The 22,694-nt window shown below is 43.6% G+C and overlaps 1 protein-coding gene across 1 annotated transcript in view; it reads left to right on the forward strand.

The window, feature by feature from the left end:
* PRKCH (protein kinase C eta) overlaps window positions 1-22,694 on the forward strand; it is a 205,244-nt gene that overhangs the window by 97,400 nt on the left and 85,150 nt on the right. The window contains exons 3-7 of the mRNA XM_045823062.1: window positions 12,595-12,745; window positions 14,526-14,560; window positions 18,084-18,172; window positions 19,786-19,915; window positions 22,071-22,198. Of these exons, the coding sequence (XP_045679018.1) occupies window positions 12,595-12,745; window positions 14,526-14,560; window positions 18,084-18,172; window positions 19,786-19,915; window positions 22,071-22,198 (533 nt within the window). The remainder of the gene's footprint in view (window positions 1-12,594; window positions 12,746-14,525; window positions 14,561-18,083; window positions 18,173-19,785; window positions 19,916-22,070; window positions 22,199-22,694) is intronic.

Genomic DNA, 22,694 nt, shown 5'->3' on the forward strand with positions numbered 1-22,694 from the left:
GACCAAGGCCCACAACTAAAGAGAACCTGCTACTTAGTGTCCAAAATGGGGCAGAACACCACCTTGTCCCCAAAATGATCTGTGAATTGAATGATAGCTCAGGGTTGAGAGGTCTCTTGCTCTTCATTTCTCTGTGGGAACCCTAGCCGTTGGCTGAACTGTTGTGTAGACTGTATGTTCACTAAATTATGATAAACCTCTAATTTAAAATGAAAATACCCAGACTTCTGTGAATGGGGTGTGTTGAGCGGGTACTAAAGACTTCAGAGGATGGGGCATGTATCACTCACCGTGCAGCTGTTTGGAGTATTCTTATATCCATCTGCTTTCCCCAGAAAAGTACGGACTCGTATTCAAGGATACAGACTGGGTTATTCATAGTAATAGTTAAAGCCTTTTGAATGGATTTTAAGGAAAAAAAGCCATTTGTCCTTGACTAGTGAGATTTTGTCTTTTTGGTAGCACAGGGATAACGACACCAGATTCATGACTAGTCCAAAATTCTACTTTCATCAGAATTTTCAATCCCAATCAATACCAAACCTTTGTTTACATTGTTTAAAAAATAAGCAAGTTTAATTTCTTCATCTTTTTTAAATTTTAGTTTGTTCCTGTTTAATGCATAATGCAATTGTCGAAAAGAAAAAAAAGCCATCTGGTAGCCAAGATATATGCTTCTGAATTGTCAGCCTCTGACAGGAAGTGGCTACGGGACATAAATGATGTCTGATTAAAGCAGAGTCTCCTTGCCTTTTTTTAACTAGTCTAAAAAGCTGGCTGAGGTTCAAAGCCCTTGTATCAAATCAGCATTGCAGGAAATTTGGTTATGTGATAAAGGTATTTTACCTTCAGTGCTATGTTTTGCCTTAGTCTGTTTACAATGAGCAGTGGTGCCATAGTTTTAAAAAATCATGTTGAATCAGCAACACGAGGGAGGCAGCATTGCTTTCATTCCATCCCTGTAGTGGGAGAAGGAAATGATGAGGCATCATACTCCTCGTGGCTAATATCCTGCAAGGCTTTTCTAAAATTATAAAATCAGAACTTGAAAGCTTAGAAGGGGCCTTAGAAATCTACCAGTGGAAAAGAGAAAAAAAAATGGAAAGGGAAATGGAATTAGCCAAACTCAGGGGCAGGATTCTTTTAGTTCTCAGCAGGAAACACATGTTTATCTGGAAGAGATTTTGGTTGGACAGGTTGTTTGTATAAGAATCTTTTTTGTGAGGAAGGAAGACCAACCTGAGCCTGGGGCCTGGGGTGCGGGTGGAGAGCGCACTCTAAGTTTTCAGTGAGTGAGAAAAAATACAGAAATTCAAATAGGAAAGCCCTACTTTCACAGAAATGATATACCAATGCTATTAGTTTACTTTTAAGTTTTTCATGAGTATATGCATTTTGTAAGACATGATGGTTACATGGTAACTTCAGTAATAGATGCTATAAAACAGAAATAGTGACTTTCTAAAAGATGTGGAAAACTTACATCCACACTAAACCCTCACAACAGATGTTTATAGGAGCTTCATTCATAACTGCCAAAACTTGGACACAGCCAAGGTATTTGTCAAGAGGTGAAAAGATAAACAAACGGTAGTACATCTGGACAATGTGCTATCACTCAGTGCTAAAAAGAAATGAGCGATGAAGCCATGAAAAGACAAGAATGAATCTTAAATGAATATTAGTAAGTGAAAGAAGCCAATCTGAGAAGGTTACCTGCTGTATGGTTCCAACCATATGACATTCTGGAAAAGGCAAAAGTACGGAGACAGTAAGATGCTCAGTGGTTTCATCCCTGACTGGAATGGCTCAGTGGATTGAGTGCCAGCCTGTGAACCAAAAGGTCGCCGGTTCAGTTCCCAGTTAGGGCACATGCCTGAGTTGCAGGCCAATCAATGTATCTCTCACACATCAGTGTATCCCTCTCTCTCTCTCTCTTTCTCCCTCCCTTCCCCTCTCTCTATAAATAAATAAATAAAATCTTTATTTAAAAAAAAAACGGTTCAGTGGTTTCGGGATGTGGGGAAGGGGGAGAGATGAATAGGCAAAGCACAGAGGATTTTTACAGAGGGAAAATACTCTGTATGATATAATGATGGACATATGCCATTTTACATTTTCCAAGCCCGAGAGCGAACCATAAGGTAAGCTATGGACCTTGAGTGCTATGAGGTGTCAGTGCAGGCTCATCCTTCGTAACAAATGCACCGTCCTGAGGAGAGATGATGATAATGGAGGAGGCTGTGTGTGTGTAGGGCAGTGGGTGTAGGAGAAGCATCAGTTTCTCCCTCTCAATTTCACCATAAATCTAGAACGGTTCTAAAAAATAAAATGTTTTAAAACTATAGGAAGATGTTTTGGGTGGAAAGCAGTTGGCAAAACAGCACATTGAGTGGGACACTACTGTGTAACACTGTGTGTCTCTCCAGAGTGTGCGTTTGGCGTGTTCACAAAATATTCAGAGTGATTCAAAGTATGGGGAGATTTAAGACGATTTTTAAAAGGGAACTTTTTTGCTTTATAGTTTTCTATATCCTTTGAGTTTTCTACAGTAATCGTATTTATCTTTATAAAAAACAAAACAAAAACCAAAGAGCAAAACGAGACATTGCACGTGTTGCCTGTGCCCTGCCCTGCCAGCTACAGCCATGCGATGGCTTCACTGTTTTTGTATGCCGAGTTCCAGAGGTTATCAGGGGACAGGAGATACCCTGAGCAGGGCATTTTCTCCCCAGTTAAATTTAGTAATGAAGGAGAACAGAAAAATGGCCAGATAATTGGAAAATGTTTCCATTTTTAAGCACCTAAAACCCAGATACCATCTCTAACTTAAGCTTGGAGTTGAAGATAATGCCATTTTAGGCTGTTTTCCAGAGTCGGGACAACAGTGAGAGCAGCAATCCCACCCCCCCAGGCCTGGTGGAACAGAAACCCATGTCCTCCTCCTCCTGAGAGCCGGTGGCTGTGACTCCCTGAGCAATGTTAAATGTTCATTTCAAAAAACAGAAGGCCGAGGAAGTGGCAGCTCGAATTCTATTCTTGGATGAAATCAGTGGTGGGAAGTGAAGTATTTGTAGAGTCAAGGCAACAGAGAAGAAATTCTTGCCAGTTTGGTAGATGGGAATTGTAGGAGTCTCGCATTTGACCTTAGGGAACAAGAGGGAATTTCTGTCGCTAAATGATGTGTGCAGCGAGGAGTAGGCACAATGCTAGTTGAAGACTGTTATTATAAGAATTTTCTGTTTCTACTTCACCTCCTTTCACAAAGAGTTTGAAGCAGCTTGTTGGGGAGTGCACATGGCAGTGAAGTACAAATAAGAACTCAGGAGCAGGGTGAGCGTCGAGTCCCTCTATGGGCGCCCTGCTCGCGTTTCCTCTCCCACCACAAAGAAAGGCTGGAAACGGGGGAGAGGTCACTCCCTCATCCCCTGAAGCAGCCGTCAAGTGATGACAGATGGGAGCTGGAGGATATATGTCCCAGTTTTCTTGTCCCTTGAGGATCCCCACAGGAGCCTAGTCACGTGGCAGGATGAAAGGGAAGAGATGGAGTGGGATCCTCAGAGCCAAGGGTGTTGGGTCAGGGAGGTTGGCATTGGTGTCTACTGAACAGACTTAGTAGATGAGTGCAAGATCTTCTAGCTTTTTTTAAAAAATTATTTATTGATTTAGAGAGAGGGGGGAAACAGGTCAGGGGCGGCAGGGGAGAGAGCAACAGAGAGAGAGGTTGATTTTTTTTTGTTGCTCCACTTACTTATGCATTCATTGGTTGATTCTGGTATGTGCCCTGATCCACAGCCTTGGCATATTGGGATAATGCTCTAACCAAATGAGCTACCCGGCCAGGGCTAGATCTTCTAACTTCTTAATAAAAGGACCACTGGTTCTTCAAAGTTGGCAACAGGGAGACCTGCCACCTGGACAATGTGGCTAGACCTTGTAGACCAGGTCACCTTCCCCTGGGAGTCTCCCTTTTACTAGTACCCTCTCTGTCTACCACAGTGCCCAGAGGGTGGTGGTTCCTCTTCAGTGCACTCTGGAGCAGAGCTTAGGCCTGGCTGGGTCATGTAACCAAAGGCAGAAACTGAACTGTACACAGAATAATATGCACTGGATGGTCTCTCCTAACAAGAGAGATGTCTGGTTAACATTTTCTCTGTGTGCCATCACTCCTGGGCTCACTCCTGGCCTACCTCAGTCTGCCTTTGTGGAGCATGTAGACAACCCATTCCTGGGGCCTCAAGTCCATAGAACAGGGAGTGAGGGCCGGGGGTGGGGGGTGGGGGAGACTAGTCTCTCACCTCACTAAGGCCCTTCCTGAAAGTTATTTTGCTCTCTGAGAACTCAACTTTCTCTCAGATGTTGGATAGTGGAAACACCATCACCCTTTGGGAAAAAGCTACTCCTATTACCTTACTGTGGTTCAAACAGGACAACTACAGTAAGCCTAACTTCCACACAGGAGGCTCACATAGGCTGTTGCATGGAAATCATCCTACTAAGAGTGTGACATGATCCAATTGTATATCATCAGCATATCTAGATTAATTAAGGATGGATTGCAAAGGAGAACAAACTTATGCAGGGAAACTAGTTAGAAGTTATTACATAGTCCAGATGAGAGGAGGAAGAAGGCATGAACTGTGCCCAGTGAGCAAGGGAGGGAGAGCTCCTGTCTAGGATCTAGGGAGGTTTAGTAGAACTCGATGATTGATTGGTTGTGGGTGGAGAAGAAGGGTCCAGAGATAGCACTAAGTTGTTTTTCTTCTTTTTTTCTGGGATGACTCCAGTGATAGCGGTACTATTATCTAGGAGAAAGAGTAGGTTGAAGAGTGGGAAGAGGGTTCAGCCTATAAATGTCAAGTCGTACAGAGATGCTGAGAATCTACCTGAAATAAGTTTAATAGTTGGAAGTCAGAGCTAGAGCCACAGATTTGAGAGTCCTCAGTGTTCAGCCAGTTCTTAGAAGCCAAGAGAACAGACGAGGTCTCAGGAGATGAATGAGCGTCCATAAAAACCAGGAGAATGACATACAAAGAACCTGAGGATACACAGATGTTTAAAGGTTGGGTGGGAGAGAAAAGCTGGTGAAGGAGAAATTATAGTGAGAAGACCCAGATGTTGGGGCCAAGGTCTCTTTGTTCAAGGACTAGAAAGGGAGAGTTTGCACGTTGAACAGGGCTCTCTTCTTGTAACAGTGGGGTGAGAGGTCTTTTCCATGGCTTTTGATGGAATTGGATCCATCCAAGCCCTGTTCTGATCACCTTTCTGCTGACAGAGAAGGCTGAAGTGATGTGTAAGGATGGGATCAGCCTTCATGGGGCCACGAGCCATGAGCTTTACTCAAGAGAGTCAGTCTAGGAACGTTATTTTTCTCTCCTGCTCGTGCCCACGATGGTCGTGTTCACAAGTTTGCATGATGGCAGGTATTTAAGTGGGCTGAGCTTCCTCAGAGGGAGACAGATCCCTGGGAAACACCTGTGTATGGCTCCTGTCGAGTGAGGCCTCATGAAACACCAAGTCTAATCACTCTATCTGACTTTGGAAATTACTGAGTCATGTGGTTAAGCTCTTTTCAAAAACCAGAGAGGATTCAGTACTACTCAGAGCCATTTGGGGGCTTTGCGTGGCTGTTTTAAAATACCGACACCCTTTGTTGCGGCCTTGGTGACTGGTACCAGCACAAACACCGAGACCCCGCCCCTGTCCCGGCTCACTAAGCTGCCCTTCCTTTTTTCCAAACAGCTGCTAACCTCAGCCCATTTATGAAATCTCTCTTAATTAGAGGACTGGGTACGCAGCTCCTGTGAGTCTCTTATCACTCAGCACCCACTAAATGCTCTCACCCATTGGCTGTGTGTTCCTGCTGTAAAAACTCAACTTAAGTTATACATTTGCTTATTCCAGGCCCTCATCTTTCCGTGTCCATGTCATTATTGTGTCAGGCAGGAATCATCTAGGTTTAAACTGCTCTGCATCACTCCTTACGTACAACATTTTGTAATGAGATGGTTGCTCGTGTGTGTGTCTGATGATAATGAGCAAAGCTCTGTCCCTGCCATATCTCATTATCTTTCAGGGGCACATCGGAGAGACATAAACAACGCGATACTTTCTAATTCTTTCTTGACCAGTAACCTTCAGTCAACTCGAAGGTTTTCTTATTTGTTTTTCTCACAGTTATCCCCTCCCACGAGCACAAATGATAAAACCAGTATCTCAGGAAGAAGAAGGAAAGACATGCGATAGCGTGACGCGGCTGGTCAACAATAGTAAATGGAGTCTGGCGTCCCCACCTCTCTCACTGGCTGCTTGACCTCCCTTAGCCTTCCTGTTAGCTCGTGTTTCCTCAGAGGAGAATGAATTACTTTCCAGGAGATGCAATGTTAGTGAAGGACAAAGTGCAGTGTGGTGGTCCCCGGAGCCTTGGGATAAAACGAGAGTGGAGTGCTTGCCGCCTGGCCCGAGTTGCTGGGGGGACCTTGGGCGTGGTCTTTAACTTCTCTAGGTAATGGTTTCCCAGGTATTGATTTCTCTTCTAGGCAACTTCTAGGTGGTGGCATTGAAGATCCTTTCTATTCCTTGACCTCTGTGGTAGTTTGAAGTGAGGGTTTCAACAACAGTTGTAATTGGTAGTTGCTGCTGCCTGCTGGGCACTTCTCTAATTAGGTTACATTTCTCAGCAAGTCCTCAGAATGGCCCTTTGAGGAGGGTTCTCTTGCCCTTCGTGTTGGACAAATGAGGAAACTGAAGCATAGGAAATGAAACCGCTTGCCCACGGTCACCCAGTTTATAACGGGGGAGAAGCAGGGTTAGTGCCGGGCTCTCGGTCCTGTGCCCTTGACCTCCACGCAGTCAGCCTGCTGTGTGGGAAGGCTGAACAGCCTCCTTGGCACGGCCCCTGAAAGACGTGCCACAGGTGGTAGTAAACCTCAGTGCCTTTGAAACTAAGCAAATTCAAATTAAAGTCGCATTTGACACTGAATCATCAAAGTTATTTCCTTTATGCATTTATATCAGTAATTCTGTAAATTAAAAAGTGCCGTGTCAGAGATTTTTCTTTCTCTGATTTAATTTGCTCACGATCATTTGAAGTGAGGGGCAGTGGGCTATGCTTTTGGCTCACATCAGAATGTCTCAGAAGTACTTTCACATATAGACTTCTGCTGGGATATAAAACCTTCAAGTCAGCTAAGTAGAACAAAGGACTTAAGAGGCTATTACTGTTTTTGAGATGAAATTAAAACAGTTTAGAGAGACTTCAGAGAACCTCCTCCCCAACACAGCCTCGTGTTAGCAACACAGGTTCAAGTCCAGCAGAACTTTTTGCAATTAAAAACTTACCCTGGGGTTTTTTGGTGGTTCCTCATCGCATGTGTTCTAAAATTCTCCAAAAACAGTGTGTGGGGTGACAATCAGATTTTACAAAAGGCGGAATTTATATCAAAATAGTTCCTCTTCATTATACTTGACATTATTATTCTCCACCCTGTCGATGGGCTGGCTGGTGAAAACCGACTCAGACGGGGGCTGCAGGCCCGCCCAAGTGCCTCTAGAGCCTGGAATGTGTCTCCACGCGGGGCACTGGGCCAGCTTCCTGTTTACTCAGGGGCATTGAGCATCTTCGGAGCAAAACAGAAGTTGTGATGCGAGTTTTGGCTGAGAAGCATGTCAGGGTTGCCTGACGTGTTCAACTGACATGTGACCTGAAAGCGTTCTCAAAGCCTGGGCTGGTTTAGGGCAAAACAGGATTAAACAGTCCTCAGTCGTCCTTTTAACCCAGTCCTAAATCAACAGGAGGGGCACAAACAATGAGGAAGCTCCCTCCGCTCTCTGCGAAGTAGGGGCGAGTCTGTGCTCAGGTGAACAATGTGCAGAGCGAGAGCTCTGTCTTCCTGTTCAGGGCGGCAGTCAGGAGCACCGTGTCAGAGAGAGCCATCTGAGACAATGGGGGCCCATTCTCTTAAATGACCAAATATCTTGCAAATTCCCAGGTGTGTGTGAGCACGTGCTTGCTTTTTAAACAAAAAGAGGCACACGTGCAAAAGACTACGTACAGAAAAGGGAAGCATGACAATGACCACATAGGGAGAGCTTGTGAAGGTGCCTGAGACACAGGTGAAAGGGCTACCACCCCCAGTGTAGATAAGCGAAAAGATTGAGGTGCACTCCCCGGTGGCTGTGGGAACAAAGTAGGGGGGAGCATTTCACCTCAGTCCAGGGTTTGGGAGGGGCCACTTGGGTTCTGAGGGAGATAAAATAAGTTTAAATTCACTAGTTAAAAAGCAAGTAGGAAAGGGCATTTCCAGCAGGGGTAAAAGGCGTTAGCAGAGGCATTAAGGGATTGTCCACAATCACAAGCAGTTTCTTCCTAAATCCTTCTGGCTGTAAGGAATCTCCTGGAAAATCATAGGTGATGATATTGCTATGGTGATAGTCATTGAGAGGGGAGAAAGATTTGACTCGTGAAATATTAAAAACACAAGTGAGCTGACCTTTTAACCAGTCTCTATAGTATTAAGCAGTTAAATAAGTAAATCCTTGGCAATTAGACCCCCAGAGAGGATTTCATTTGCGTCTAGATGTGATGTGCGGAGGAGTTCAGTGCCAGTTTCGCACTGACCACCACCGAGCAGCAGGCTAGTGAAAACACAGGTTAGGTGGGGGGATACCATTAGGCCAATTTTTATCATCCGCCAACAAGGGAGCATTAAAATCTGTGCCTTTGGTGGTTACCAGACGGCTCCTGGGAGTGTTGTGGAAGAAAGCAGTGTGGTAGAGTGACTCTGTCTTCTGTGACCTTTATCTCAGATTGTGAGAACCTCCCAGGAATGTAGACTGTGACGCTGCCCCGACAGGGCTGAGGGGCTGGGGGCAAGGCTTTATTTGATCTTCCTTGGACAAATGTGAAACCTGAGAATAGAAGTAATTAGATTGCTTGATGAAGATTCTACTCACACACACAACAAAAACTGAAGCGGATAAACATTTAACTGTGCTAGAGCCTCTGAAGGCGCTGGTGTCTCAGCCAAATTCATTTTGGTTATTTCTGCATTTCATTCTTCGAGACTTCTGATATGGACTCTAGTTTTTACTGTTAAAAGAATGTAGCAGTTGATATGTATATAGGACACATTCTTGCTTTCTGGTATTTTTTTTTAAATATTCACCCAGGATTGTATTTATTGATTTTAGAGAGAGAGTAAAGGGGGTGGGGAGAGAGAAACACTGATCGGTTGCCTCCAGCACGTTCCCCAACTGGGGAATAGAACCTAGCTATGTGTCCTGACTGGAGATTGAACCCACAGCCTTGTGGTATACAGGATGATGCTCCAACTAACTGAGCCACCTGGCCAAGGCACTCTCTGGTATTCTTTATAGGAAAAAATATGCAGAAGTTGAATTGTTAAAGGAAAAGAAATGTGTATTTAAAACTTTGACAGGCATTGTGAAAAAAAAATTATGGCCCTGGCTGGTGTGGCTCAGTGGATTGAGTGCTGGCCTTCGAACCAAAGGGTCACTGGTTCGATTCCCAGTCGGAGCACATGCCTGGGTTTGGGGTGCATTCCCCAGTGGGGGCACATAAGAGGCAGCCACACATTGATGTTTGTCTCCCTCTCTTTCTCCCTCCCTTCTCCTCTTTCTAAAAGATAAATAAATAAAATCTTTTAAAAAAATTATGATTGATCCTTGAACAATACAAGTTTGAACTGCATGGGTTCAGTAATACATGGATTTTTTTCCAATTAAGTAAATATTGCAAACATATTTTTTCTTTCTTAATGATTTTCTTAATCTTTTCCCTAGCTTACTTTATTGTGACACTACAGTATATAACACATATAGCACAGAGCATATAAAATATGTTAATTGTTAATATTATTGGTAAGGCTTATGGTCAATGATAGGCTATTAGTAGTTAAGTTTTTGGAGGAGTCAAAAGTTATACATGGATTTTTAACTGCCTGGGTCGGGTCGGGGTGTGTCCTAAACACCAAGCTGTTCAAGGGTGATGTGCCCAACTCTGTGCTGAACTCTTTGAACCCATTACCTCATTCAGTCCTTAGAAAAAACCTATGAGGAAAGCATTTCATGGTTTATCTTCTAGTCTTCTCAAAAGGTTTTTTTATACAAGTTTAATTGTCAACATCTATTGAAGTGATCATACTTTCTTTCACCTGCTACTAGAATAAGATATAATATGTTTTCTAGTAATATACCCATTGTTATGTCCCTAGGAAAGTTCCCACTTGGTCACCATGGTTTTTTTCTCCTAAGATAATGCTACACAGCTTGCAAGTTTCCAGTTATCTGAGTGTAATTGCTATTGGGCAAAGTCTACATGAAATGAACCCTTCAAAATGAGGACTACATTTTGTTCATAGTTAAAAAGTGGGAGAAGGAGTTCGAAAAAGGAAACTAAAATTGTGAAAATATTATATTGAACATATTTTGTTATTTTTCTCTAGGTGCTAATTTTTAGAACAAGATATTTTTCAGACAATTTTATTATCTCAGAGTACTATTTTATTTTTGATTTTTCTATAGTCGGGTTGTAAATACAATATTTTAAACAAGTACTTGAGGCAGCGCTATTTCTCACGGGTCTTTCCTTATACGTTGTGTTCAAATCATTCTCCCTTAAAATGACCATCATGCCATTTTCATACCAAATTTCTTTTGTTCAGTTGTGAACTGATCTAACTCCACCAGAGCCTTATCTTCCATTGGCTTCGGATGTGAAGTTTCAAATATCACTTTTCTTAGACTGCATGAAAATTCTTCAAATGTTGCAAGATTTTTCATTTTACTTTGCAGTTAGTTTATATTGCCTACTAAGTCATTCATCACATACACGGCCACATCCAATAAACCGAGAAGCCAACGTGATGGCCGGGGAAAGAGGCTGTTATTAAGTGGAAAGGGGTATTTGTGTTGGCGACTCTCTGTAAAAGAATAGGAAAGCAGAGACGTCATAACATGAAAATAGTCACCAGTATTTTCTTGTATTGCTTTCCTATTCACTGCGTAATTACACAGACTTTAGTACTGAAGACCCCTGCATCAATATTTATGAGTGAACTTGATATAAAAGCAGGCGGGAGTACTTTTCCTGGGGTCCAAAATTGGAATTCAGATGGTCCAGAAATAATGAGAAAAGAAGTTTTCACCATTATTTTCAGTAACCTATAATGTAGATGCAGCAATTTCTTCCATTTAAAAACAAACCATAGTGGTATTAGCAGCACCTCTGTTGTAACAATAGGAATCACAGATTCTTTTCATATTATGTTACACTTTTCACAGATGCTGTGAAATGCAACTTACGCATATCACTACTTCAAAATTATTATACTGACTAGGTCTGCCGCTAAGTATTTAATTAATTTATAGAAGAAGCATATGTATTACTCTATCTCCCTTACAATACATTTTGATACTTGATTTTCTTTGTGATCTTATGTATCTTATTTTCTTAGATTAGAAAGCTTTATTCTGCTAAGGGATCCATAGGCTACACTAGACTCTATAGGGGGGTTCATGACATAGAAATGACTATTAACCCTGATTTGCTTTTTTTTCCTGTTATATCTAGAATGTATCAGTTATATCTTTTATTCCTACTTAGCACTGTATCCCAGTTTCCTTTAAAACAGGGCTCTTTCTTTCTGAAACAGGTGTAAACACTAATATTACCTTGTCGTTGAAGCCTTAACACAATTCACACATGGAACCATCTGGGCCTTGATGGTTTTTGACATGCAGTCCTTAGAAAACTTTCTCAATTTCTTCCAAAAAAGTCAGTCTATTTGGTTTATTTAGCTCTTCTTCAATTAATTTTGGTCATTTGTATTTTCATGAAAATCTATTTCTTCCAGGTTTTAAAACTTATTAGCAAATTATTCTTACATGAGTCCTTAAATTTTCTTCAGTGATTCATTTAAAAGCAGTATTGAAGATGTCACTTTCTTTTTACTGATCACAAGTCTGCAGATTTCGGAAAAGTTCTAGTATAATTGTGTGGAAGACATTTATTGTCTTTAGAAGGTGTATTGTGTTCAGAGTCTTCAGATTAGGAGCCACCATGGAAAAAATGTGATGTTAGAGAAGGAACTTTGCACCTATTCTAGGTTACTTCCTACCTGTTCCTGGTTAACAGAGGTGGCGCTGGGACTGGTGCTTTTGGGCTGCTCTCGCTGAGCTGTGGGCAAGTCCCTCATTCAGTCTGTGAGGACGTCAGAATGAAAGCAGAGTAATGAGAAACTCTGTTCCACCAGCTAGTAGTGGCAACCAGTCCAGGGACCTGAGTCCCACCAGCTGGACAGGGGCTGCGAGACCTTGCTGCTGACACACCGGAGCATGGGAATCTTGGGGAGCCCCTGGTCTGTGCTAGCAAGACTACCCCAAGGAAGCCAATTGTAACCAAGCAGTGGGAACCTCAGGGGTCACGTAGGTCTAACCTTAAAAATTAAGAGTCTTAAGGTCAGTAGAAAAGCATGATGATTTGCTGGGGTAGTTTGAACTAACAAACTTTCTCAAACATTAGGTGCAGGTAGATATATTACACACTTTTCCCCACTTTCTTTTAATGTGCAGCTACTCTCCAGAGAGACCGAATCTTCAAACATTTTACCAGGAAGCGCCAAAGGGCTATGCGAAGGCGAGTCCACCAGATCAACGGACACAAGTTCATGGCCACTTACCTGAGGCAGCCCACCTACTGCTCTCACTGCAGGGAGTTTATCTGGTAAGAGGTTCCCTGACTTCTTTCATCCTGAGAGTGCCCATCTCAAACGGAGGGAACAATTTAGTATCTGCAGCAGGAATGGAGATCTACATTTTTGTGCAAACCTCTGTCATTTTGCTTAAGGCAGAGGTACTGGTTCAGAGTGATTTCTGAATATCGATCAACTACTCTGTATTTTGCTTTTTGCAATGACTTGGGATTTTATATCTTTTAGCAGTCAGAATCCAGGGTTAGTGTTTCTATCATTTTTAACCAAGAATAGAGTCTAAATTATCTAAAAAGCCCTAAACTGGGTGTTGATAGAAAACCTACCAATGTGCTATCACAGCTCTACACACACACACAGTCTTTAGGACAAAGTTTCTACTGCATGTTCTTTTTTTTGGATTTTTAAAATATTTTATTTTATTTTAATTGTTGTTCAGCCTACCGCATGTTCTATTGAAAAGGTCAGAAGCCGTGCAGCTCCGAGCCCCTGCCCTCCTTTCTGGCAGCCCGTGCAGTCTGGTTAGCTGCAGCCCCTCCTCCCCTGCGGTTGGCCTGCCCCAGAGGGTGACTCTTCCGTGCTCTTTGTTTCATGTCTCACCAGTCTGCTTCCCTCCTTCATGTGACCCGCCTACCCTGTAGGTATTTGTGGTAACAACCTATGACCTGAACCCAGGTTCTAAATGGAAACTTATCTGTTAATTTCACTACAGTTTTTCCACCAAGGAAACCTTAACTCCCACCCAGCCAGCCCTGCTCGCCCTTGACTCTCTCTCCCTCTGTCTCCCTCTGTCTCTGTCACGCCCACACGTTCGCGCACGCACACACACACACACACACACACACACACACACACTGGTATGTGTGCTACATATACACGGTTAAAAGTCTGAAATTCAGTCTCACCACCGACTAGATGTGTGAACACTGATGAGTTATATAACCCATTAATGTCTCCTCATTTGTAAAATAGAGTAAATACTTTTATTTTGTTTATGTAATAAACTTGTATATAGCCCTTAAAGTGCCAGGCCCTATTCTCAGTATTTTACATTATCAACTCTTTTTATTTTCATGATAACACTATAAAGTAGGTACTGTGATCATTACCCCTTTTTATAGAGGTAACTATGGCTCAAAGAAGCCAACAGCCTGCTTTTAAATCACACCCAGGCCATCTGGCTTCAGGGGCTGTGCTCTTAGCCAGCACATCCTACAGGTTCAGTAAATGTGGTCTTTGTTAATGGGAATACGAATTCACCCAGAATCACCATCACCCAGAGCCTCGAAGTGGAAGAGATGGGAATGGAAGCTGTGGGCATGGCGAGCACACCACGGCCATACTTCTGCTCTTCCGTGGACACCAGGCTCAGGGAGAGGGGAGGATGCCTGGGGTCAGGCAGCTACACTGCCTGTTTGTGTCCATGTGTGTACTTGCGTCTGTAAGGTGGTGGAGTGATGCTTCCCCTGCGGCTCAGACACACATACGAATGAGGGTTGATTGTTGGTGGGGAGCTGGGGGATTGCCGCAGAGGCGGGTGGAGTGAGAATTGCCAATACCCACCCATTTGTTTATATCATGTGGAGACTTCTAGTCCTTCAGATGGTTTCCTCTGTGTCTTGTGGTAACAAACAAGGGCTCAAAAAGCACATCATCCTTGCTTCTTCTCTGAAAATGTGTTTTTCATAAAATACGAGAGGATAAAATTTGTTTTCCTTACGCACTGCAATTATAGGAACATTGTTGCTGAAATATTCATCTGATGGTAATTTCTGTCTCTGTTGTCTTGAACAGGGGAGTATTTGGGAAACAGGGTTATCAGTGCCAAGGTAAGAAAACATTTTGAAAATTGCGTTTAATCTTGTTCCTATGTTAAAAAGTGATTATACCAAGAGGAAACAGGATGCATTCCATTAATATTGTGATAACTCTTTGCAGGCCACATGAGACCCCAGTAGAATTACAGCTCTCTAGTTTTATTTACATTTTGGTTATGTGTTTTAGACAATGTAGAGGGGATGTTTTTATTCTTAAATTCACTATACTTAATAAAGTTTAGTTGTTGAAAGTTTTGTCTGCAATAACATGAAAGCACTAAAAGCTGATGCCACTTTGTGAGCAGTACCCTTGAATCTTGAAGATAATTTTTTTTCACAATCCCATTGCCAGTAGGGGTGAGAAGGGGCACTGTGCTTTTTCTCTTTACCTGATGAAAAACAGAGGCTAGTGTCCCGGTGGCTTTTTTGATTTTTTAAAAAATGTGAGAAGTGTCTGAGGTTAAGCTATTAATGATCTTTCTTGTTATTATTCATTCAATTGACTTTGATTTTCACAATTCTAAGATCAATCTAATTTACTGGTGTTTGGGCAGAACTGGAGTGAAATAAAAGGGGGAAATGAAGGAAGACTCCTTACTCAGGACAGTTGGCCTACTGGGTTGGGTTAGTCTTTCACTTGGGCCTCCCTGGTTGCTGGCTTGTCCATTGTCACGTGGTTTACGTATATGGTGCCCTCGTGATCTGTACTCTGCAGTTGGCTGGTAAAGTAGCACTATGTGTGCTAGAGCGGTAGCCTACATGTAGACAAAGGAATCCTTCCTATCTTCACTTGTGAAGAAGGTCAGGTAAAACATTCTTCCCCTTGAAATGAAATAGGACATACTCTTGCATCTAATTTTGACTCTGATATGTATGAACGATTCTGTTGAGTTTTGAAATTTAGAAAAAGTGAATATATAATCAACACAACAATAATTGACCTTATGTGATTAATCCCAGCCCCAAATAAGAACATAGGTCACAGGTCGATGTCACTTTTTGGCCTGGATTTCTCCAGCCCAGGGCTGTGCCCCTCGGTCAGCTCTGGTCCATCTTATGTGTAGAGCGAGGGTAGTTGATGGGCTGATTTTCAGTGGGCCACCTGCTGTTAAAACACCAGGAAAGAACATCAGTCAGGAGATATAAATTTGCTCGTATCTTGCTAAGGGATATAAAAAAAACACCTGGTTGGAGAAAGGTGTACCATGCTTACACTAATTAAAAGCAAATAGACAAAGCAAACTTAGGAACAAGGAAAATGATAAGGGATATGGGGAGGCATTACATAACAATAAACAGGTCAATTCTTCAAGAAGACATAATTCTTAACATATATACACCTAACAGACATCAAAACATGTGAAGCAAAAACTGGTAAAAGTGCAGGGATATGCAGACAAATCCACGGTTGCAGGCGGAGACGTCAGTAGCTCAGGCAGAAAGTCAGCGAGGATGCCCTAACTGTGAGGATGTCACCAAAGTGACATGTGCGGACACTCTCACAAAACAACTGTGGAACACATGTTCTTCTCGAGCTCACAAGGAACATTTGTCAACATAGACCACATTCGGGACTACAAAACAAACCTTAATCAATGTAAAAGAATAAAAATCATAAAAAGTATCTTTTTAAACCACAATGGAATTAAACTACAAATGAAGAAAAGAAAGGTAACTGGAAATCACCCAAATATTTGGAGACTAAACAACACATTCTAAAGAACACATGGATAAAAGAAGTCTCAAGAGAAAATAAAAAATATTTTGAACCAAATGGAAATGAAAGTACAGTTGACCCTCAAATAACATGGTTTTAAAACCATTGGGTCCGCTTACACATGGGTCTCCTGAGACACGGATTGTTCTCAGTAAACACCTGGGCTGCTTCTGTCCATGGTCGGGTGTACCCAGATGCGGCACGCCGAATGAATCACTGACTCACACCCCGTTATAAAGGGGACTGAGCAGCCATGGGTTTTGGTGTTGACCAGGGGAGGGGGCAGTCCTGAAACTAATGCCCCACAGATACTGAGGAACAAGTTAAGTTTGGGGGAACTTGAAAGTTGTACATGGATTTTTAACTGCATGAGGAGTCAGTGCCTCTGGCCCCCAGATTATTTAAGGGTCAACTGTACATTTTATCAAAATATTTGGGATTCAGTGAAAGCAGTGCTTAAAGGAAAATTGACAGTAACAAATGCTCACATTAGAAAAGAAGAAAAAGCTATAAATCAATAATGTAAGTTTCATCATGGGAAACTAGGAAAAGGAGAGAAACTTAAGCTTAAAGTGAACGGGAAAAAATAAAAGAGCAGAAATCAGTAAATTTCAAATTAGTAAAACAGTGCAGAAAAATCTATAAATCAAAAGCTGGTTCATTGAATGGGTCAATAAAATCAATAAAGCTCTAGCCAAGCTAGCTGAGAAAAAGCTCAAATACCCAGAATATAAGGCTTTTCTCTGTGGATGATGATTTTGAGGTCCCCTTATGTTAAAAAAATCAGTTCCCTACGAACTTTTACTCTGATTCTTCTGAGAATTCAACCTGATGAAAGCTATGTTTGCTTTAAAGTACAGTGCTATTTGCTGACATGTCATCTGTCTTTATATATTTAATCCTGGAAACTTCCACATGTCTTGAAAGATCTTAAAAAGGATGTATATTTTCATACTGCTTCATTGTACGTGTTCATCCTTGAATGGCAAGCTGGACTTTGTCTGCACTATGTCAGTGGTCTAGATGAAAATGAAAAAGTTACACAGAGCTCTAAATATTCAAACAATTGATTGAGTCATTCTGCAAATATTTAGTGAATACGCATGTTCAGGGCATCATGCTGGCTGGGAGTTCTGAGGGCATGAGAGGCTATCTGGGAAATCTGAAATGAGGGGGACAGGCACAGGGCAGGACGTCAGAGAAAGCAAAGATGGTCTCAGTCTAGAAGAGTAGCCAGGGGTAGTATTTTCATGGAAGAGAGGGTTTTTTAAATTGTGTCCAATAATAAACTTAAGATTTAGTGAGACAATAGGATTGAGAAGGACAGAGGCAGTGTGTGGGGTGGGGAGGGTGAAGCCTTGCTTCGGGGAGAGTCTAGCTGTCATTGGAACAAAGAAGTTGCTCAGAAGAAAGGAGACAGGTAAGCCTGGGGTAGGCTCTGTAGGGCCTGCAACCTGGCTGGGAGGTTTGAACTCTGTTCATCGACAGTGAGACACCATTGAAAGTGCCGCTCATGGGGTGAGGTGACCTAAACCGTACTCTCAGGAGATTCCTCTGCGGAGGGGTATGGGAAGGCTGAAAGCCAGGGAGGTTGAAGGAAGCTCAGGGTTTGCATAAGAGTAGTTTAAGCGTGAGAAAAGACCGGAGTTAGAATGGTGGTGATGAAAATAGGACGGGAGCACTGGCTGCTGTCATGTGTCATGTGGGCCAGCCTTCCCAGGCAGGCACCTTGGCTTGGGAGAGCCCTGGTTGACGCTAGTGTAACTGGCTGGACTGAGAGCATCTAATAAATATGTAACTGTGGATTTAATTTCCTAGTGTGCACCTGTGTCGTCCATAAGCGCTGCCATCATCTCATTGTTACAGCCTGCACTTGCCAAAACAACATTAACAAAGCGGATGCAAAGGTAAGAGGATAGCGGTTTGCCAATTAGGTGCCTGTGTGATCTCTCTCCCTGTTCCTCTCCTTCTTTCTCTCCCACTTTCTTTTTCTCTCTTTCTCCCTCCCCTTTCCACACTCCTTGAAGCCAATGGTGGGGTCAGAATTGAAACGTCTTTCCTTTTTATATTATGGCATTTGTGCATGGCTGGTCCTTGAGATGATCCCGTTAGCGATCATCTATCTTGAGTATAAGCTATAGGGATGCAGTTCTGATTTGGAGAGGGCTTTGGAAGAGTGAAAATGTCCCTGCATTTGGCCTCAGAGGATGAGGATCTGAATGCAGAAGCATCCCCGGCTAGCTAGCTTCCCTCTCACCCACATTCTTAAAATGGGATCAGTGCTTCCCCCCTGAAATGTTGCAATGGTTAAACCAGATGGAGTGACGTGATGCGTATGCTGTTAACTGTCAACTGCGCTTCCTAACTGAAGTGACTGTTGGCTTCCACCAGCCTCTCAAGACATTTCAGGGAGGATGTATATCTGTACATAAGTGCTTGGCCCTCACCCTGGCCACTTGCATCACTTTGAGCTGGGGTAGGCATTATTCTAAATTCTGGAGGTAGAAAGCAGGATTACTGCTGGCAAAGAGCTGTGGATTTACAGAAGAATTGAAATGTCTGACTCTGGAACTCATTCCCGTCCACAGACAGAATGGCTAAAGAGCACACCTAGAGGTGTGTGTGCTGTCTTTCATGAAAAAGAGGTCAGAAAATGGCAAGAATAATAATAATTGCCTCATTCTTTGTCATGTATGAATGTGTAGTTGTTGCTTCAAATTGTGATGTAGGCTTTAGAGCACATGCCTAGTCTCAATACTTGCTGGAAACAGTGAGATTACACTTGATCTCAGCCGAAGAGCCAGGAAGTGCTTGTGTGTGAGATTAAACCTTTGCACTCAGATGTCAGAATGCAAAGGCCAGATAAAGGCTGGAAGGGGTGAGAGCCACTTGAATGTCACTTTGGCATGAATTCCTTCTGTGGTTCCACGCCCTCTGGGTGCCACCTTCTCCCCATCCCATGTCCCACCCCAACACACACATACCTTGTGACACAATTTGTGGAAGACTTGTGGTGAGAGCAAGTGTATAGTCTATAAAAGACCTGTTTAATCCTGAAGTTAAAAGGTTCTAGGAAATAGATACGGGTTTGAGGGCATTGGTAGAGACATAAAGCTCAGATATAAAAGCTGAAATAAAATTTTCATTTCTATTTATCTCTCCCAATGGTGAACAATCTAATGTACACCACACTTTTCTGTCCTGTCTTGCTCATTAGAAAGTTTGCTTATTCTGCTTAGTAAGATCCAAGTAATTAGCCCTGGCTGGGTGGCTCAGTGGCTTGAGCACTGTCCTGTGAACCAAAGGGTCGCCGGTTCGATTCCCAGTCAGGGCATGTGCCTGGGTCCCTCTCTCTAAAAAATAAATAAACAATTAAAAAAAAAACCCAAGTAATTAATGGGGCTGCGCGGTACAATAATGTACCTGGCAGCACTCTGCGTGTTGTGGGCTGCAGTTGCGGTGTTTACAGAAGATGCCAGTGTGGAACTGAAGCTCTGGTCTCCCCGTTTCTTTTTCACAGCTCGCTGAACAGAGGTTCGGAATCAACATCCCGCACAAATTCAGCATCCACAACTACAAAGTGCCAACGTTCTGCGATCACTGCGGCTCCCTGCTCTGGGGGATAATGCGACAAGGACTTCAGTGTAAAAGTGAGTCACTTCTTCAAGAGTCCACTGGGATGCAAGCATTTGGAATTCTGTAGGTTCAGACTCTGACCTCGGACTGATGGTTTTAGACACTTCGTGAATGAACATCTTAGTAGTTCTCTGTTTATGTGTCAGGCGGGCAAAGAGAGCTACGTCTGATTCTCAGTTTTCCTAACCATAGAATATTAAATCAGTCATTAAACTCAGCATTCTAGCTAGCTAGCTGGCCACCATGCATTTAGTGCTGAGTGTAGACTTGTCCTTGTGTGTTTTAATGGGTATTTGAAAGAGGGGGAAAAAAGGGATCTTGGTCAAAAATGGAAGAGTGTGGGAAGTGAGGTGGTCAAAAGAGACGCTTGGGTGGTGAGGAAGGACTGGCCAGAGAGGAGGTCCGACAGCCTCGCCAGAGATGAGCAGGAGCCGAGTTGTGAACGCATAACTGGTACCTCGCGCTGCCCTGGTCCGCTTGAGGAATGTGTACTGTGGCGGAGACGGAGGGCAGGTGCAGTGAAGTGCACTGAGGCTCCGCCCACTGTGCCCAAACCCATGTTTGAAACTTTGCCTCAGCGAGGGTCTGGGTGTGAGGGCTGACCCCTGTCCTGTTAGGAGTTGGGGAGTGCCTGGCCTTCGGTCACCGCCCACTGGGTGTTGCTGTAGCAACAGGCTGTCACAGGGTGCACTGTTGAAGTACCCATGAACTTCATCCAGGAGCCTGAGTCACCAGGGGAGGCAGGGTTGGCACAGCTGCCATTGGCTGCCCGGGCTTAACCAGCCTGCTTCTGTCAACAAAAAGGCGCCAGCTGCTTGTTTTAAAGAGGCAAATTCCCTTCTCTGTCTAGAAGACCACTTAGTTCTTTTTCCACGTAGTCAGAACAGTCCCTGGAGAACCTTGGCCGCGGCACCGCTTGAACGTGAGCGAGGCAGGCTGCCCTGGATGTGGACTTCCATCATGAAAGCCGCAGTCTGCTCCCGTCCAGTCATTGCTGACACGCAGAGCCACGCGTGGGGCTCTTCTGCACCGTTTTTGCCCCTGGTGGCCCTGAGGGCAGAACACCTGCAGTGGTCTGGCTCTTCTCTCATTTTTGCTTTGACTGTCACATGCTGCTTTAGAAACACCACTGCAGGCTTGTGTGTCTCCAGACCAGCTTTCCTGAGAAAAGTGCATTTCCCAGGAAGCTATTGATGCTTCAGCCTCAGGGCCTCTCCCTTGTCAGGGCACCTTCCAGAGCATTCCACTTGACTGCAGATCCTTTGTCTTTCTTAAAGAGGGCACCCTCAATTACACGAACTCAGGCCCCGCCAACCCTGAATGTATACATGCTTCTGAAGATGTGGCAACCCACGGCCCTCAAAAACAGGAGTTTGCTCCTGTTGCTTCGGCCCTGCCTCCCCTCGGCAGGCCCTGTGAAGACACTGCATCAGAACTTTCTGCTGATTAAACCTTGGGTCCTTCATCGTCCCAAGTCAGTTTCCTGTGCACAGGAGTTCGGCTTGCTTCTCTCTCCTCTCCCAACTGCCATTTGCCGTGACCTTTAGAAACCTTGCTCCCCGCCCCCCCCATGAAGAAGTCAGAACCACAGGCTGCAAGCTCCGAGAACCACAGCCCCACAGGATGCCGCGCTCTGTGCTGTGCAGGCTCCGACCACAACAATACTCAGAAAGAAAGCTTCACTTAGAGGTTTTTCTCTCAGAAACACCATTTCCATCCTGCTTGAACAGCCTTCCCCACGTGGCCTGTAGGCTGCTACCTTTATTTGAGTGAGAGGTGGAAAAGCATAAGTCAGTTGGCCTGATTCCTTGTTATTCAATTGACTGAACCTTTGCTTTGACAAATGTTTTCATCTCTCCATTGAATCACACAGTTAAATCGGCAGTAACTGTTACACATGATTTATTTAGACGAATGTCTTCTAAGTCACAGTGGGGAAAAATGTATTTGAAATTCATTATTCTTGCCAGGCCTTCTGCTTCTGCACAGAACAGAAACAGATAAAAATGTCAGGGGTTGTTCTGAGTGCAAGTTCAATTTGATGAGAAGGTGGCATTGTTCAGCCTGAGCAACCCCCTGCCATCATCCTGCTGGCTACTGGAGTTCTCTCTTGCCGCCTGTGTCGACTCGGCTCCCTTCTGAGTGTGCATTCCCTTCTCTCCCCTGTAGTGTGCAAAATGAACGTGCACATTCGGTGCCAGGCGAACGTGGCCCCTAACTGTGGGGTGAATGCAGCGGAGCTGGCCAAGACTCTGGCTGGGATGGGCCTCCAACCTGGAAACATTTCTCCAACCTCGGTGAGATTCAGTTTTGGGTTTTTTTTTTTTCCATGTGCTGTAATGGTGAAGTTGTTTAGATGTGGTAAGCCCAAATGAGTGCACGTGGTATCATCAAAGTTCCTAATCTCAGCAAACACCATAAACAGTTTTATTGCATTTTTAAAGAGCATTTGGTTCCTTGAATCAGAGTCTATATAAAATTATATGACAAAAAAACAGTGATCATGCAGATACATCAAGAAGCAGAGGAAAGATTTTTTTAAATATTTTATTTATTTATTTTTAGGGAGGGAAGGGAGGGAGAAAGAGAGAGAGAGAGAAACATCAATGTGTGGTTTCTGGGGGCCGTGGCCTGCAACCCAGGTATGTGGCCTGACTGGGAATCAAACCTGTGACATTTTGGTTCACAGCCCATGCTCAATCCACTGAGCTACACCAGCCAAGGCTAAGATTTTTGTTTTTAAAATCAGCTTCCTGTCAGTGTGGTCTGGTAGAAAGCTTGGATTTCAGGAGT

Source organism: Phyllostomus hastatus, unplaced genomic scaffold (genome assembly GCF_019186645.2).
Source record: "Phyllostomus hastatus isolate PE091 unplaced genomic scaffold, TTU_PhHast_1.1 phas_scaffold_501, whole genome shotgun sequence".
Taxonomy (NCBI): Eukaryota; Metazoa; Chordata; class Mammalia; order Chiroptera; family Phyllostomidae; genus Phyllostomus; species Phyllostomus hastatus.